Here is a 15,866-nt window from a genome sequence, read left to right as displayed (position 1 = left end):
GCGCAGCACTGGGCCCAGTTAGAGCATGAGCGGGACGACTCCCAGCCTGTGCAGGCCTCCCCCGTGTCCTCAGCCAGGACAGGGGCCTGGGGCAGCCCCGGCCGCTGGCAGGGAGACGAGCACTGCTCTCGGGCACCTTTACTCAAGGTCAGCGCTGGACTCTGCTCCTGCTTCAATGTAAGGTGGTCAGGCCTGTCTCCAGGAGCACTGCTTCCCTCAGACGATCACAGTCTTCTGGTGAAATAATAGAGAAAACAAACTTTACTTATCAGGAGGTGCTAATTCCATTAACCGCTTTACTTTCCGTTTAGGTTTTAAATTATGCAAGACCTACCCTGACTCTAGCTGTTAGGTTTCAGGCCCAGTTAAAACACTCAGAACAAATACTGTGGTTTTTCACACGCACGTAGCAGGTACGGGACCTTCTGACAGAGCACTGAGCAAGTCCTGGGTGCTCTAACACTGGGCCTCCAGCTCTGCCCTTCCCAGAAAATGCAGTCATAGTTTACCAAACCCATAAAAAAAGACGCAACAAGCCAAAACTCAGTTAAAAACTCAGCGGCTACCGCTCAGACCAAGTCCTCCCAAAAGTGAAGTGCCTAGACCAGGATTTGCAGTCTGTAACAGGGAGTTAATTGAGAACCGTGCATTTTAATAGGGGGAAGAGACTCTCCCTGTGCCAGTTTAGAAAGACTGGGGGGGAAGGAAAGGTTTTGATCTATGTCGTGGTGCAAGTTTCTGTCAAGAGCTTTCCTCTACTGAGCTTTCACATTAAAGTTTAAGAAACACTTTAAGGCAGGACTTTTTTTTTTTTTTTCTTTCTTCTACTCCAACAGCTTTTGGCCCCCAGGGTCCTTGGCTTGTGAACAGCACTCTTTGCAATGCTAATAGAAGTTATTAATGTGAAGGGCAAAGAAGAAAGGAGGATGCAGAAAAGAAATAGAAGAATTCACCATCTTTTTCCTCTTTCCCCCAATATGTCTTTGAAACCCTTCTAAGCACAGAAGAAAGGAGTAAGGAAGCAATCCAAATCATGTATGAGGCATATGCAGCAGATGTAATGCCTATAAATAAAGTGCAAACGCTCTCACTGTAGACACCCGTTTGCAAATAGCTCCCACATTCTTTTCCAAGCTGCTACTCCCAACTTACCCCCCACTTAACATGAATCATTGCCAGGCCCACCTATGTTGCAAATCAATACATGATGTTTCTCCTTTATCCCTTGCAACCTTTCCTTCTGCTTTACCCTCATTAGGGCTAGATGCTTCGGCTGTAGTATTTACTGTGCCTGATAAAGTAAATCCAACTTGAGAAACAAGAGACTGAAGCAGATGTCTCAGAACAAGGGCTTCAGTGAAAGTGGGAATTGCTCTCAAAGTAGTCCTCTGAGCACATGCTTTAAATTCACAGAGAGCAGAACAGTCTTAAGAGTTGAAGATAAAGGAGTACATCACTATCATAAAAACAGCACATCTACTTTTTTAAAGTCAGAATTGCAGGCAGTCACTGGTAAAATAAGAGAAACATTTGATCCTTCTGCATTTATGCATTTGCTCTGCTTGTATGCATGCAGGAGAGCAAGCATCTACCATTGGGCATCAAGTATGGTTAATGGCATCAGTTCCAGAAGGGCAATGTAGAAACTACAGGAAGCAAGAAGGTTAAGCCAAATGCATTGGACAGTTAAAGGGATTCCACAAATAGTGACCTCTTGTAAACAGCCTACAACATGTTACAGATGAGAAAGGAAAGCAGACAGCAAGCCTTTGGGCACAAGCAAGTCTCTGCACTAAGGTATGCACATAGGCTTGTTAACCCGGAAGTGACCAAGCACGCTCAGTACAGATGGACTTCTTGGAAAGTGTTATTTGCAAAACTTTGGCAAATCCAGGCAGGTGAAAAATCTCATTTAGTGGCTTACAACTTGAACAGAAGACAATGTTAGGTTTCTGTTGTTTTCATGGAGCACTAGGTGCTCATCTGTAACACACTCTTTCTGGCAGAGAAGTTTTAACCATTGTTATTTTTATAGACCATATTAGCTGCCAATATGAAATACCTTATCTCTATCTGGTGTCAAGTACTGCACTAAGATTTGTTAACTGCTTGATTACATAAGAGGAGAAGCTGTACCTGATAGCAGAACCCAGCCTTACCCTAACATTAGCTCAGTAGATTGGCAGCTGACCCAGACAAGGCATGACAGTGGTTTTGGTTGTTTTCAAGTCATGATGCAGACGTCCTTAGCAAGCGGTAAAGAGGAAAGAAAGACATACAGACAGATCTGGTTTAACAGACTCCATTTACTATTTATCAATTATTTTCTCTATAGATCTGTTCAATAAAACAAAGTATACTTTGTATAATAGATTACTTCATTGCAGGTATTGCACAGGCTATATTCATCTGGGCACCATGGAAACAAGATAGCAGAAGGTTACTGTCTTTTTTTTAAAATATATATCATTTAGCACAATTAGACCCAGCACAAGAGAATACTAACCATTTAAAATGCGTAATCTCATTTAAATATCCACAGCCATCTCATTTCAGCTCTACTGGATTAGAGAATCCAGAGTATTAGTACTGGACAAGGCATAAGGAAGGCCTCTCTGCATCACACTCCCCGTGGCTACTGGCCTCCAAAGGCATTCAGCGGATCATCAAATGTGCTCAGTGTCTTGCTTTCAGATTTTGCTTCTGAGGCTGCTTGGGAAGATCTGCTTTTGGGAGTGGGTATCTTGACTTGGCTGCTAGAGAAGATATCATCTAAAGGGGAAGAAAAAAAAAAAAAGATAGATTTTAATGTGAAGTGACTGCCAAACAGAAGTAACATTGTACATGAGAGTCTCCAGCACAGCAGTGACTGCCAAGGACATTCTGTGATAAACAAATGCTTTCCTGCTGCTTGCGATTCTAGATGCATTTGTAAGGACATACGTGGGAGCTGTTAGCTGTAAGTCAAATTAAGAATATTTTTTCTTCTCAGTAGAGCAGCATAATACTTGTATTTTACAACATGTTCAAGCTCTCATAAGCATTTGAGAAGTACTAATAAATTAAACCTCCACAGTAAATTCCATCATGCAAGTGCCAGGTAACATCCCTCTTATCTAGAACATTAGCGTCTGAGGAACCCGAGAGGTCCAAGAGCTGTGAGGTTGTTGCCAAAGAAAATCAGAAGAGGAAAAAGTGGTACTTGCTAGCGACTACTGCTGCGACATCCACTAGCCATATGAGAGTCTTTAATCTACAGCACAATAAGAACACAGCATAAATCACTTGAGAACAGAGCACAGCTAAGATGCAAGGAGGCAGACAGTTACAACCACCATCCTGCTGAATATTCAAAAAGTCTGTCTACAGTCCTGAATCAAGATCTCCCACCACCTTCCTCAATACGAGCATTTCTGTTACGAATAACTAGGACCACAAAGTGGAAAAATATCATGTTGCTGTTAAGGCAGAGTTCTCTCCTGAAGGATAACAACAGGTAGAAATGAAACCCTCCAACCCGGATACGCTGTGCCAGCAGTGGAGCTCACGCAGCTGCAGTTCTTGCTGTGGCTAGTGCTGCTTGTGTTTAGGACTGTGCTCATGGAAAGAGATCGAGCTGCTACCATACACATGCTGAAGTGTTGCCCTGAGGTTTCCTGGGCACACACAACAGCATATCTCTTCCTATACACTAAGGTTTTAAATTTAGGATACTCAGATTATGCAGTTGGATTATGAGGGGATAAAAAAATTCAGAAGACTGAGATATGTGGATCACTAGTGATCCACAAGGCCGGTATAAGTAGCACATAACTGGTCTTGAATCCCTATTAAGGCAACACAGGTCTTATACAGAGGTTAATAACTATTTATTAGTCCAGAGTATAAAAACTAGCATTTCCGCCTTCAGCATGCGTCCTAACCTTGAGCAGAGGCCAAGCACGAAGTGGCCTATCACAATGTGCTTGCCTTTCTCTTCTCGCTACTTCTTCCACTCCAGCACGTGTCTGCTACTGTGCTGATCATAGGGATTACGCAGGAATAATCCAGGACAGCGTTTCAGCACAAAAGCAGTTTAGAAAGGCAGCAAAACAGAGTAATCCCCTACTGGCATCACTCCAAAGCAAGAAGCTATCACATGGATTAGCTTCACAGCACAGGGGAAGTACAGTGAGTGCCGTAAACAGTAGAGGTATCACTCCCATTTTATAACAAGGCTTAAGGAATAGGAAAGTTTTGGCCATGGAAAACAGTATTTGTCAATGCACAAGAAAGCTCAGTCACCATTTTGCAGATAGGCAGAGGTGACATCAAGATGTTTGTGTCATCAGCCATAAGGTCACTGAGGAGGCTAGGAGGATAAAGACCTGAGAAAGTTTTTCTAATACTGCCACCACAAGCCTAACACAAATGTAGTAAATAGTGACTACAAGCTGTGGTGGGACAAAGGAAAGCAGCCTGCAGCCTCCACCCCCCCAAACTGCACCCACTGAATGTTTTATTTGCAGCAGAAAGGATCTCGTAAGACAACAATATACAGCCCTGATAAAGTGCTACCATGATCACTTAAGCCAACCCTCAACCTGAAGCATAGGCAAGCGCCAGTTCTACTACTCTACTGCCAGCAGGGCATCCTCACCTTCAGGCATCTTCCCTACACTCCTGTTGGTGTTCTGGAGCTCCATAGCTTTGGGCACTAAGAAGCTGCGTACCTATGGCTGCACCACAAAACAGCCAACACTCTAGAGGAAGATGAAGTCTATCAGATACAGGGTGCTGTTAGATGCTATAGGTATCAAGATCAGATGTGACATCAAACAACAAGCTCTAGCACCAGAGTAGATGTCAAAAGAGGAAGTGCAAACGACAGGTTCTGTTGTGGCTAATTTTTCAAGATACTTTAAAGTGGCACTCTACAACTGTTTTTTCAACATGAGGTCTGGATTTTTGTGCTGAAATACTTGGAAGGGGTAGCTGTTTGCGAAATTCTTTCATTTGCTATAGGCTACATGAAAAAATATAAATTATTAAAATAAGATATTTTAATCATCCAATACATATTTCAAATACCTTGCCCGCAAACGTTTAAGTCTTATTTTTTATATCAATTGAGAAGGTTTTGAAATCTTAAGATGTTCATTCTCTGGCAAGTTTTCTAACACATTTACACACTTCAACCAGGTCATTCCATCGGGCTGGAATGCTTAACAGCAGTCCAAGCAAAACAGTGATAAGTCAGATTCAATTTGAATAGATTAGAAAGAATGAAGACTGACAAGAATCAAAGCTAGAGGAGAAGGGAATTTTTTGTCTTGGAGGAAAAGAAATACATGCAATCCTAAAGAAGAGCTATAAACATGAAGAGCCTGAGAACAGACAGAGACAGTCGGGAATCAAATGACTTTCGATACTTCCACTGATGGAGAACAAGAAAGGAGCATGCTTTGCATCATTGCACATAACTATATGCTGCTTTTTCAACAAATTATACAGGGCAAACTTTTGCTCTCAGGTGTAGTGTTTGTAAATTGTGCTGGTTATACATGGATGTAAACAAAATCTTATGGGCTCCGAGGCAGTCAACACAACAGTGAAGGTGGGGCGGGAAGAGATGCTAATTTCTTCATATCAGTGATTCATCTGAAAGCACGATACAAAAAGCTGTGCAAATTGAAAGAGAGAATGTATCTCAGAACCATATCAACATGAGATTAGTCTCTTTCTCTAGACAAGAGAAATTTTCTAATTTCCACAGGTGAGAAAATCCCTACAGGAATTAAACTATTCCTTCTCTCAGAATTTTATACACTCTCCTAAACCATTTAAATGCCGTGCTAGTTCTACAAATCTAGGAAGTTCTCATCCAAGGTTAAAAGCCAAAGATGACCAGAGATTTCAGAGCAGTTGAAAAGTTAAAAGAAAACAAAGGGTTCTAAAACATCTCCGATGAATGCAACTCAGGACAATATTATGAGATTAGCAGCAAGACATTAGACACTTACCCATATCATCATCAAATATGGATTTTTGTTCCACCTTTTTCTTGGTCTTCTTTTCTTTTGGTTTTACGGTGAGATCCGCAAAAATATCAATGTTATCGTCAAACAGGTTAGTCTCTGGCATTTTCTCTTTTGCTTTGTTTATTGGTTTAATTGCCTCAGTAGCAAATATATCATCCTTGGAGCAAAGCATAGAGAGATCATCAATACTTCTCACACTTCAAGAGAATAGTCAAATTATCTGTACACAGCAGCTGAGGTGTTTAGAAGACTGACAGCCTGGGGCTTCTCAAACCCAAGAAGTTTGAGTCCCTTCTCCCCATGGAGGGCTCAGCAGAAGTGCCTTACTGTAGGACTGTGCACAGGTCAAGTACAGCACACAGAGGCTTGTATCAGCTGCCCAGCCTGCCAACTTTATTCCTTTTTTAAAAGAGTTACTTGAGCTGCTGTGAGTTGAACAGACAGCTGACAGATAAGAACCAAATACTTTATTACTCTGAAAAAGGTCACAATCATAGGTATGTTGTCACAGCACATTCAGTGACATGCCTGCTCTGTGTTAAGGCTCCACCTTTTAATCCACTCTTGCTAATAAGGGGGTGAACAACCAAAGAAAGGGTTCTATTGCCCACTAGCAGAGCATGATTGACAGTTTACTTCACTACCTATCCTGCACACTCCATCCTACTCAGCAGCCTCCACTAAGCCTGTGTCTAAGTAGAGGGGTCTGCATAAGGCCTTGGGGCTCAAAAAGGCCAAAGTGGCAGGCTCAACCATTACCTCAAAGATATCTTGGGCAGTAGGGTCAACAGCTTGCCAGACAGCAGATTTCCACTTTTTTCCAGTTTTCTGAGAGGTGAAGAGAGAGTCTTCCTCTTCCTCCAAAAAAGGTATAGGGCTGCTTTTTGTTGAAGATTTTTGCTGTACAGGCTGGAAGAGATCATTGCTGTCCTGATCACCCAGAACAGACAAATCGGGCTTTTTCTCCCTGCCCTTGATGGGTTTGTTAGCCACACTGTCTGGCATTCCATCCTTTAACTTTGATTGTGCAGCTGCTCTGGATGTTGAGCTGCTTGCAAAAAGGTCTTCTGATTCAAACAGATCATCCCCTTGGTCTGTGGATTCTGGAGGAAGGAGTTTGTTTGTCCCAGCAGACAAAACACTGCCATGAGCTGGTAGTGACAAGCCAGAGAGAAAGCCATTTTCCTTGGACTCTGCTTCAGTAGCAAGAGGCTCCTTTATGTTCACTATTGCCGATGTCTGTTTTGGTAGAGACAGTTGTGATTCTTTAGCACTGTCCACCTCCTCACTCTCTTCAGACTCCTGGGCAGCTAGACGGCGGGCCATTCTGCTAGGAGGTCTTCGTTTTCCTGTAACCTTGATCCTGGTCTGCAAGAAAGGAGTAAAAGCAGAGCAGGGTTATACAGAAGGAAAAAAAACCCCACGCGTCACAGAAGACACGTTAGGATTCCTGTTATGTTTCCTTGTAGCACTTTGTCCACCTTCACAACACTGCAATTAACATGCATTACCCATTTTGTACTAGCACACTGAAACTGAATTAACTACAAGTTCTGCTCACAGCTCTGGTTTAAGTAACTTAAACAGCTACATGTACATTTAAACAAATGCTCAGTTGGGAATCTTGAGCAAGGATTGCTGAGCAGACGCTGATTTAGGTTATAGGGAGAAGCAGCAGGAACCATTCATCATCATCCATTCTCCCCATTTTTCAGAAAGGGGAAAGATGGACAAGTGAGACATTCAAGCTTGGAGTAGTTTGCAGCAAGGTTCAGAAAAATAACCCAGGACTTTTGATTTGCTGCCCTCTAGTCATTCCACAGCTGGTGGAATTGGGGTACAAAAGCAATAGCACTCGCAAGTAGAGAGTCACGACACAGGTCAGCAAGCCACTCTAGCCCCTCAGCTTTAGCTAATACCTTAGTCAGTCTGACAGCTTGCTAATCCAGGGGCTTCAGCGGTGCAGTTAGTCTGTCCAAGCCATGACTAATTATGTTTTCCATTTAATTTCATTTTATGCATAGCCTGCTGCAGTTCATTCCTGCAGGGGGGCTGCTTTTAAAGAAGTCCCCCTGCAAGTTTCCATTATAGCTTCTACCATATCCCACATGGACAGGAGTATTCACACAGGTAGGAAACAGATCAGTACAACCTCCTCTTCCCTTTTGTTAATTGCTGTGTTGGAGTAGAAGGACAATCTGGATGGACATGCTGTATCACAGCTTAAAGGAGCCATGTGCTTTTGTCAGAATCATTGTAGAAGCACATCTGCCTCCAAAGTGTGGGGCTGTATTGATCAGAGCAGGGCTGAAAAACAGGAAGATTATGATGGATTGGAGATGCACTTGAAAAAAAACGATCCCTGCTCCATGCACTGTTCTTTGAAAGGACAGCCAGAATGCTGGGTAGGTTGCTTTGTTCCAGCCTTTGGAAAAACATGCATTTGGCTGCATATATTTACAGCTTAAACTCAAACTTGAAAGGTTCAAGAAGCAATGACATGCCAAAATTAAAACATGTAACCTGAGCCACAAAAAACATCAGCTGTATAGTTACTGAGATGGTTCTTCTCACATTAATTCTGTAAACAAACATGCATCATCACTATGCTAAAATGAACATTCAGGGTTGACCATATGCAGCTACAGGAGCTCTATTCTTTTGCAAGCCTATCTATTTAAAAGTATCATGATAGAGGGTTTTATCTGTTGCGCAGGACACGCTGCTATTGGAAACAACTATGCCTACATGGTAATGCATTAGTCTGATGTACAAGCTTCAAACCCATTTGACACTAAGGGGTCATGTCAGCCATTGTGGTGACAGCTACTGCATCTTCCCAAGTCATCTCTGCTGCTCATCTAGTAACGAACAGCCCCAGTAGCATTAAGGAAAGAAAGAATCAAAAGTTAAGATCCTAAGTTATCTTATTCAAATCGCTGCTCTCGGGAAACCCAAGAGATTTACAAAATCATAAGCACTGAGACCAAATCTTAACTACATGGTTCAAGCTTTTTTTTTTTTTTTTAAAGAACCACTAAAGCTTTAATTAGAATATGCCTTTTGCAGTCCATAAAGTAAAAGGTATGAATAAAAAACAAGCGAGTCAGGAGGCAGAGATCTGCCATGTCAAAAGCTGTAACACTTTTTTTCTTTTGGTTTTGTGTGGGTTTTTTCTTTAAAAACAAAGTTTTTGTTTGAAAAAGAATTGGGAGTGACAGTTCAGGACAACATGACATTTTTATCCACAAAGAAGGTCAACCTACAGCAGCGATGTGTTCTTGATATCTTGCCACAGCAGCTGTCCATAACATATTTTATAGCTAGCCTAGAGAGATGCCTTTTTTATGGTTTTCAGGTTGGCATCTCCTGGGACAGGAGAAGATGTTATAATAATATAAAATACCTTTAACCTATAGGGAGAACCACTGTATTTGGGGAACATACACAGGTACCTTAAAAAGGCACAGAATTAGGCATATGCATAAGCCCTTTACAGAGCTAAGAATGTAGTAGGCTTGACTTTCTCTTCAGTGGTCCACGGAAGTGAGAGAGGATTAGATTTCCACACCTCCATTTAGATTCAGATAGACTACACTGTTAGCAGAACTTGCATACCAAAACACAAATTCCTGCACAAGGACAGACTGTGTTTTTAATCCCCCTTTCTGTCGTCCTAAATACCAACGTTACCTTATTGGCACTGTGCAAGGTATCCGCTTGCATAGGCTGATCAAAGCTTACACCTAGTTCTTCATTGTTTCCTGCAGCAGAGAAGGCTTCGCTGTTCTGTACATCCTTGGGCTCATGCAATGGAGTGTCCAGAACTGGTAAGGGGGACTTTACATTGGAGACCTTAGGCATTGCACCAGGTAGTAAGGCTGCAGGGTTAATAGCTATGTTAGCCTACAAAACAGAGAAAACAAAAACATACACACAAAAAAGAGATCGCGTTAATACTGCTCAAGAGCAAGTATGGCTCCAGAGAAGCAGCAAGCACTAGCGTATGTAGGCATTCAAGTTCTACTTCTACAAGTGCCTGGCCTTTCTCACACCTACGCGCTTCTCTGTCTCCCACATCCTCTGTCTCACTAAGTCTGTGGAGTGCTCAACACTATTATTCTATATAACAGCTTCAGGAACAGCATGACCACATTACGTCAGACCAAACACCTATGTAGCTCAGTATCCTGTCTGAGGACAACCAGGGTTCTGACGTTGAGAGTGATACTGTGATATAGACAGTTATTGGTCATTTCATGTCAGAAGAGAAACATAACAAAAACCCCAAACCCCTAAGAGTCTCTGAACATACCCCTAAGAGTCTCTACACATACTTAAAATAGTGCTGAGAAGAACAGCAGGTCAAAGAGGAACCCACCCTCTGCCCCCCAAATAGAGTAAATAGTGCTGCTCAGAGTCAGGTCTGAAACAGGAGGGGGAAATAATATTAAACATGCAATACAGAAAAAGTAATAGAAAATATGCCATCTGAAAAAAAAAAATTGCAAGAGTAAGGTAAGGAAGTAAAAAGATTTTGTTTTGGGGAAAGCCATCAGTGAGGCAAGGAAGATTTTTTTTTTTTTTTTGAAAGTCAAAATGCCAGTAAAGTTAATTACTTGTAGCTTTGCAATCCGAGATGAGGGCTCTTTTGTTTTAATGGGAACAGGACCTGTAGATTTCTGCACAAAATTACACTGGATTAAACAAGTGGACAAGTTGTTATCAACCAGACCATAGTTTGCATTTTAATACATCAATAGAAAGCAGCTCACTGCTTACCAATTTCTTCTGAACATACCTTGTTATCATCACATTCTACCACCAGAGCTACAGTCACTCAGTTTTCAGCTTCAGTTCCCCAAATGCCATAGCCTCATCTTCATTATCACATTTCATTCCACCCTCCTTCTACCCAATATTATACTTTGCCATAGTAACCCAACAACTTCCATCTTCTCCAGGTCACACACAACACCAGTCAAATCAAACTGTGACAGCTACCCTCCCTCCTTGCTTATTCCTTCCCCTAAGATCCTCTGAAGCCATGTTGCCAGATCATGATATAACTAACTTTTCTCTTTGTGACTGGCTATAATAGGGCCACAGACTTCAGTGAAGCCCACATGGAAGCCAAGAGTGCTACAAAATCGTACCTCTCAGCCTGCAAGGAAAACAGCTTCAGAGAAGTGAGTGCTCCTCTATAGAAAGCAGGCCATCAGTACCAGAAATAAGACTAGACTAAAAGAGCAAGAGCAGCTGTTTGGTCTGAAGACTGGGGTAAATTCTAGGACTCAGGGAAGAACCAAATCAGCTAAGGTGCTCTTCCCAAGGCTTGCTCTCCACAAGTTTGTAGTCTACCATGGTTCTGTGAGCTAGGCTGTACTGCTGTTGGTGTGACTGGGCAGTCAGAGCTCCTTCAGCTAGGTTGAAGTAATTGGGGGTTTGCAAGGGTTAGGACACTGGTTTGGGGGTCTCGATAGCATGACAGAGGAATCTGAGCGTCTGAGGAGATTGTTCTCTACTTAAATGCATGCGGTGTTCAGCTGAACCTCAGACAGGCTGAGATCATTCTTATACCAAGCTGTCAGTAGCTACAAAAAAGGGAAGACGAGTGTGGTTCTACACTTCAAGGAATACTTCACCATAAGGGAAGACAGGCTAATTACTAGCCCTACAGACTTGCTCCATGTTCCTCAGCCCAGGGGAGAAAAAACAACACCCACTCCGCACAATGAAAAGCTAATCTCCTACAGATGGAAATCCAACAAGCAGCTCTGGTGAGGCACAAGCCAGAATTCAGATCCAGACTGCCTCTCCCAGAGACCCTTGGTTCTGCAAGATTAAGGACAGGAGTAAAAGTCTTGTTCGCTCACCATAAAGTCTCCAAGATAAGATTCTCAACAGCCACAGATTTGTGCTGCAAGCCCTAATCTCCTTTCTGAGAAAGCCTACCTATACTTTAAAGATCACATTCACTCCAAAAGACACTGGCACTTCAGAGAAGAATGAACAACAACCCATTTTCAATCCAACTGGACCTGAGGTGTAGTTCTTCACTGCCTTGCACTTTGCCCTTACAAGTGTGTGGGCAATGAATAAAACACTGTATCAATAGCATTTAAACCTCCTGCTAGTAACAGTCCATCTGCTGATAAGCAGACACAAGTTTGGCCATGCATTGCCACTTTGCAGCCAGTGAATCCAGGCATTAGTTTTGATCTTTTAAAGAGACTTATTTAAAACAAAACTATACATCTCCTTTTTCTTTGCATGCTGTTCAAGGCACAAGACTTAAGTACTTGCCTCTGTAGTTACTGCCTTCAGAGCTTCATCTTGTTTGGCACTTAAAGCATTTTCTAGGTTACTGCTCTCCAAGGAAGGGCCAGTACTGGCCTTAAGTGTTTTCTTCTCAGCTACTTTCTGAAAGCATTAAGAGCACAAGTCAACATGAATCGGGTAAAAAGCATGGTCTGTAGATCAAAAAAACCAAAAACAAAAAACCACCAAGCAAAGCTTTTTAAAATCTTGCTTCTATCTGAAAAGAAAACTAGCCACATCTTTTGACTCTGCAATGCATAGTAGGCATTGCCTTTTGGCTCTGCAATGACAAGGGCCTTCCACTCCTCCATTCCTTTAGCCTACCTCAACCTTTGCTGTCTGTGCTAACAATAAATAATGAGAGTTTCAATAAACTTCCAAATGCATACATGTTTCCTCATGCACAGGATAGCAGGGAAAATAAAAGCACAAAGCTAGCTACGGAACACTGCTATTTTTATGTTTTCAAGCAAACAGGCTCCATATATAGCTGCCAAGCGCTAATTACTTAAGACCACCCCTTCCACAGCCATCAAAGAAACTGCTTCCAGGAACTATTGCCAGTTTTCTAGTCTAACTTCCAGCTACAGACATGAAAGTAGACTAAAGTAAGAAGTTGGCTTCAATTTAATTAAGCTAAATACATTTAGCATAGCAGTTTAGAATGCATGTTAGGACTTTGACCTCAGACCACCTGTAATGCAGTCTAGTTCATTACTGCAGCTGCTCACCCTCTAAAAACAATCCAGTGATCACAAGGATTTTAATACTGCATTCATTACCTTAAATCAAACCAACCTGCAGAGACTTTAATTACAAAAGTCATAGAGCAAGGCTCATCAGTCATGCATGAACTAGAGGGAAGTAATATTAGCAAGTTAAATAATAAAACAATTAAACAATACAAACTCTACTACTCTGATTTCTGCTCAGGTGTGTTCTCTTACACCTAAGCCAGTCCCAGTGGTACACAAAAAGAAAAAGAATCCAATCCTCTCACCCTAGCTTTGGGAGACTTGATGCATCTGTTTGTTCCCTATGCCTTCAGGGTCACAACGGCCATTTCTATTCTCTCAAAAAGATCTGAAGTCACTTAATTTCTTGTGGGAATACATATGGAAAAAATCCCTTCCATACACTTCTTTCCAATGTCTTTTACATAAGCCATTTACAGTAGAGGAACAGATACCGGAAGGTTTGTTTTAGCGGTACTGAAGAGATCATCCTCATCGTCATCCCCAAAAAGCCCTCCTCCAGATGATGGCTTCAGGATACGGTTTGCAGACTAAAGAGACAAAGGATAAAGAAAAGATGTGTCACAGATCAAAAGCACATCTGCTCTGGCCCATGATGCCTGAACTGATATTAACACTTGGCCCTCCCCGGAAATCAGTGAATTCTAAGCTGTGTTCAAACAAGGAACACCAGTAGGCTGCATGCTTCAAAGACTGTTTTTAAATAGCAGGTTCAGAGGAGGACTTGGAACTCACCATTGACTTCTTGGGGCTGGCAAAGAGGTCGACGTCTGGATCATTGTCCTTCTGAAGTTTGTGACTGAAGAGGAGCTCTTCGTCTTGAAAGACTCCGGTGCTTTTGGGCCGAGTACTTTTCTCGGAAGCCTGGAAGGAGAGGAGAAAGATCCACACAGTGAGAAACTCCCTCCTTAAGGAGGTTATTTGCCTAGTGATAAGGCAGGTTACAATTCACCTGAGGCTACACTATGACCCTGGTAACAAAAATACAACTTTAACTGCCAGTTACATATTTTACTTTGACCGAATTTGCTAAACTTACAATGTCAATATTTGTATTCACAGTTCAATCTGATGAGAAGACATTAACCAAAATGTATCTGTGTCTGCTGACCTGAGATCCAGCTGCTACTATTTACCTGTAAAGCTTCCTTAGGAGGAAGAAAAAAAAAAAAAACACAACTAAAAATGTTTTCAGTATGTTATCATGAGTGTACAGTAAGGTTTATATTTCAGTAAGACTTTTATGCCTTGAATTTTTCAGCTGAGGGTGCAGGACAGAGAAGTGAGAGGAAAAGAATCTGATTAATTATCTTCCTAAGCTACCTTTTTAAAGAAGAATAAAATAAAATTAAAAAAACCGCAAAGCTGAAGGTCTGTAAAGCTATTATTTTTGCTAGATTCCCTGTTCTCCTCTCATTAAAGCAAACACACCCCCACAACGAAGAACAGAACATATTGTATGCCTTTGGCAAGAACTTGTACTTTCAAATTTGCTGGTGGCGGGGGGAAGGTTGACAGTCAAACATATCACCTTATCAGCCCTCCACTATCTGGCAAACCAACCAATATCAGCTGCTTGGACACCAAAAACAACGCCTTTCTATGATCATGGTCACTGTATGCACCCAGGTCTGACTCTCAAAAGGCAAAGCCCCCACTGAATGTCTAGGTAAAGGCCAGTATCTATGTTTCATGACACAGCTGTCTCTTCAGGACCTACGCAAATGAAAGGATGCCTCTTAAGAGCATGACTGAATGCACAGTAGCGTAACATCAGACCCAAAATCCAAGCAGCAGGAGCAGCAGTCATAAGAATAAAGCCCGATTCTCCCCTTCCCAGTCCAAGTCTCCAGGAGCCCCAAAGGGCTGCCTACTAAAGCTAGTTTCCAGTACACCATTTTTGGTCCATACACCCTGTGCTATGATTTTTATTACTGCTCCATTCTCGGCCTCTCTGTGCACCAGCTTTAGTTTTATATCAAAAGCCAGGTCACATTTTTAGAGCACTAGAACTGCTGTTTATGCCCAGATACATGAAAACCTAATGCACATCTAGAAGTATCCACACATGAAATGCATATTAAGCTGAGATAAGCAAGGAAAATAGTAGCACCTTTCAGATTTGCCTATCAAAAAGATTTAAGTTCCTAAATTACCTATGCTGATTTTTGCATGAATATGCATTTCAGCACCTTAATCACTTCGTGACTGTTATATGCTGACAGCTGAGTACTTTGAAGGAAAGATTTGAAAGGATTTGTATCTTCCCAAATTCATAGGACAGATGTGGCTTCTTGCAACTGTCTCACAATGTGCCCCCCCCCCCCAAACCAAACACAGGATACATTCACAACAAGTAAATAAGCACTCAAGCTAACAATCCATTTTAACTCAGAAACAGCTATAAACAGGGATTTTTCTCCAAGAGCCATCTATTTCATTTAGCTCCAGAGACTTCTGAATAAAATGTGTATAGCCTTTAGGGTTGACAATGTACTTTACATGGTCACACTAAGACAACGAAACCTTGTGGTATACTGTAGTATACAGTATGTACTTTTTGACATGACTTCAAGTTTACAGAAAAAATTTTGGTACATCTGCATCAAGTAGAAACAAGAACATTGCCATGGATTCAAGGATATTGCTGCTGAAAATTCAAAGTCTACCTCTTGATGGTATATTCTATATCAGGAAAGCCAGACTGCGAGAATATGGCAACTGGAGGCTTTTTTAAAAAAGTGAACACACATACTTGAAAAACAGAAGT

The 15,866-nt window shown here is 41.8% G+C and overlaps 1 protein-coding gene across 2 annotated transcripts in view; it reads right to left on the bottom strand.

Annotated features, from left to right (window-relative positions):
* Positions 1-2,357: 2,357 nt before the first annotated feature.
* Positions 2,358-15,866, bottom strand: part of LOC127017517 (WASH complex subunit 2A-like) — a 36,975-nt gene continuing 23,466 nt past the window's right edge. The window contains exons 21-28 of one of the 2 annotated variants that reach the window (XM_050898615.1): positions 13,832-13,960; positions 13,531-13,626; positions 12,327-12,443; positions 10,640-10,702; positions 9,714-9,926; positions 6,780-7,388; positions 6,003-6,177; positions 2,358-2,772 (exon numbers count right to left, since the gene is read on the bottom strand). In XM_050898615.1, the coding sequence (XP_050754572.1) occupies positions 2,636-2,772; positions 6,003-6,177; positions 6,780-7,388; positions 9,714-9,926; positions 10,640-10,702; positions 12,327-12,443; positions 13,531-13,626; positions 13,832-13,960 (1,539 nt within the window). In that variant the 3' untranslated portion in view covers positions 2,358-2,635. The remainder of the gene's footprint in view (positions 2,773-6,002; positions 6,178-6,779; positions 7,389-9,713; positions 9,927-10,639; positions 10,703-12,326; positions 12,444-13,530; positions 13,627-13,831; positions 13,961-15,866) is intronic. The other variant, XM_050898617.1, reaches the window with a different exon arrangement.

This window comes from Gymnogyps californianus, chromosome 6, assembly GCF_018139145.2.
Source record: "Gymnogyps californianus isolate 813 chromosome 6, ASM1813914v2, whole genome shotgun sequence".
In the NCBI taxonomy this organism is placed as follows: Eukaryota; Metazoa; Chordata; class Aves; order Accipitriformes; family Cathartidae; genus Gymnogyps; species Gymnogyps californianus.
This window is presented reverse-complemented; position numbering and strand designations above follow the sequence as displayed.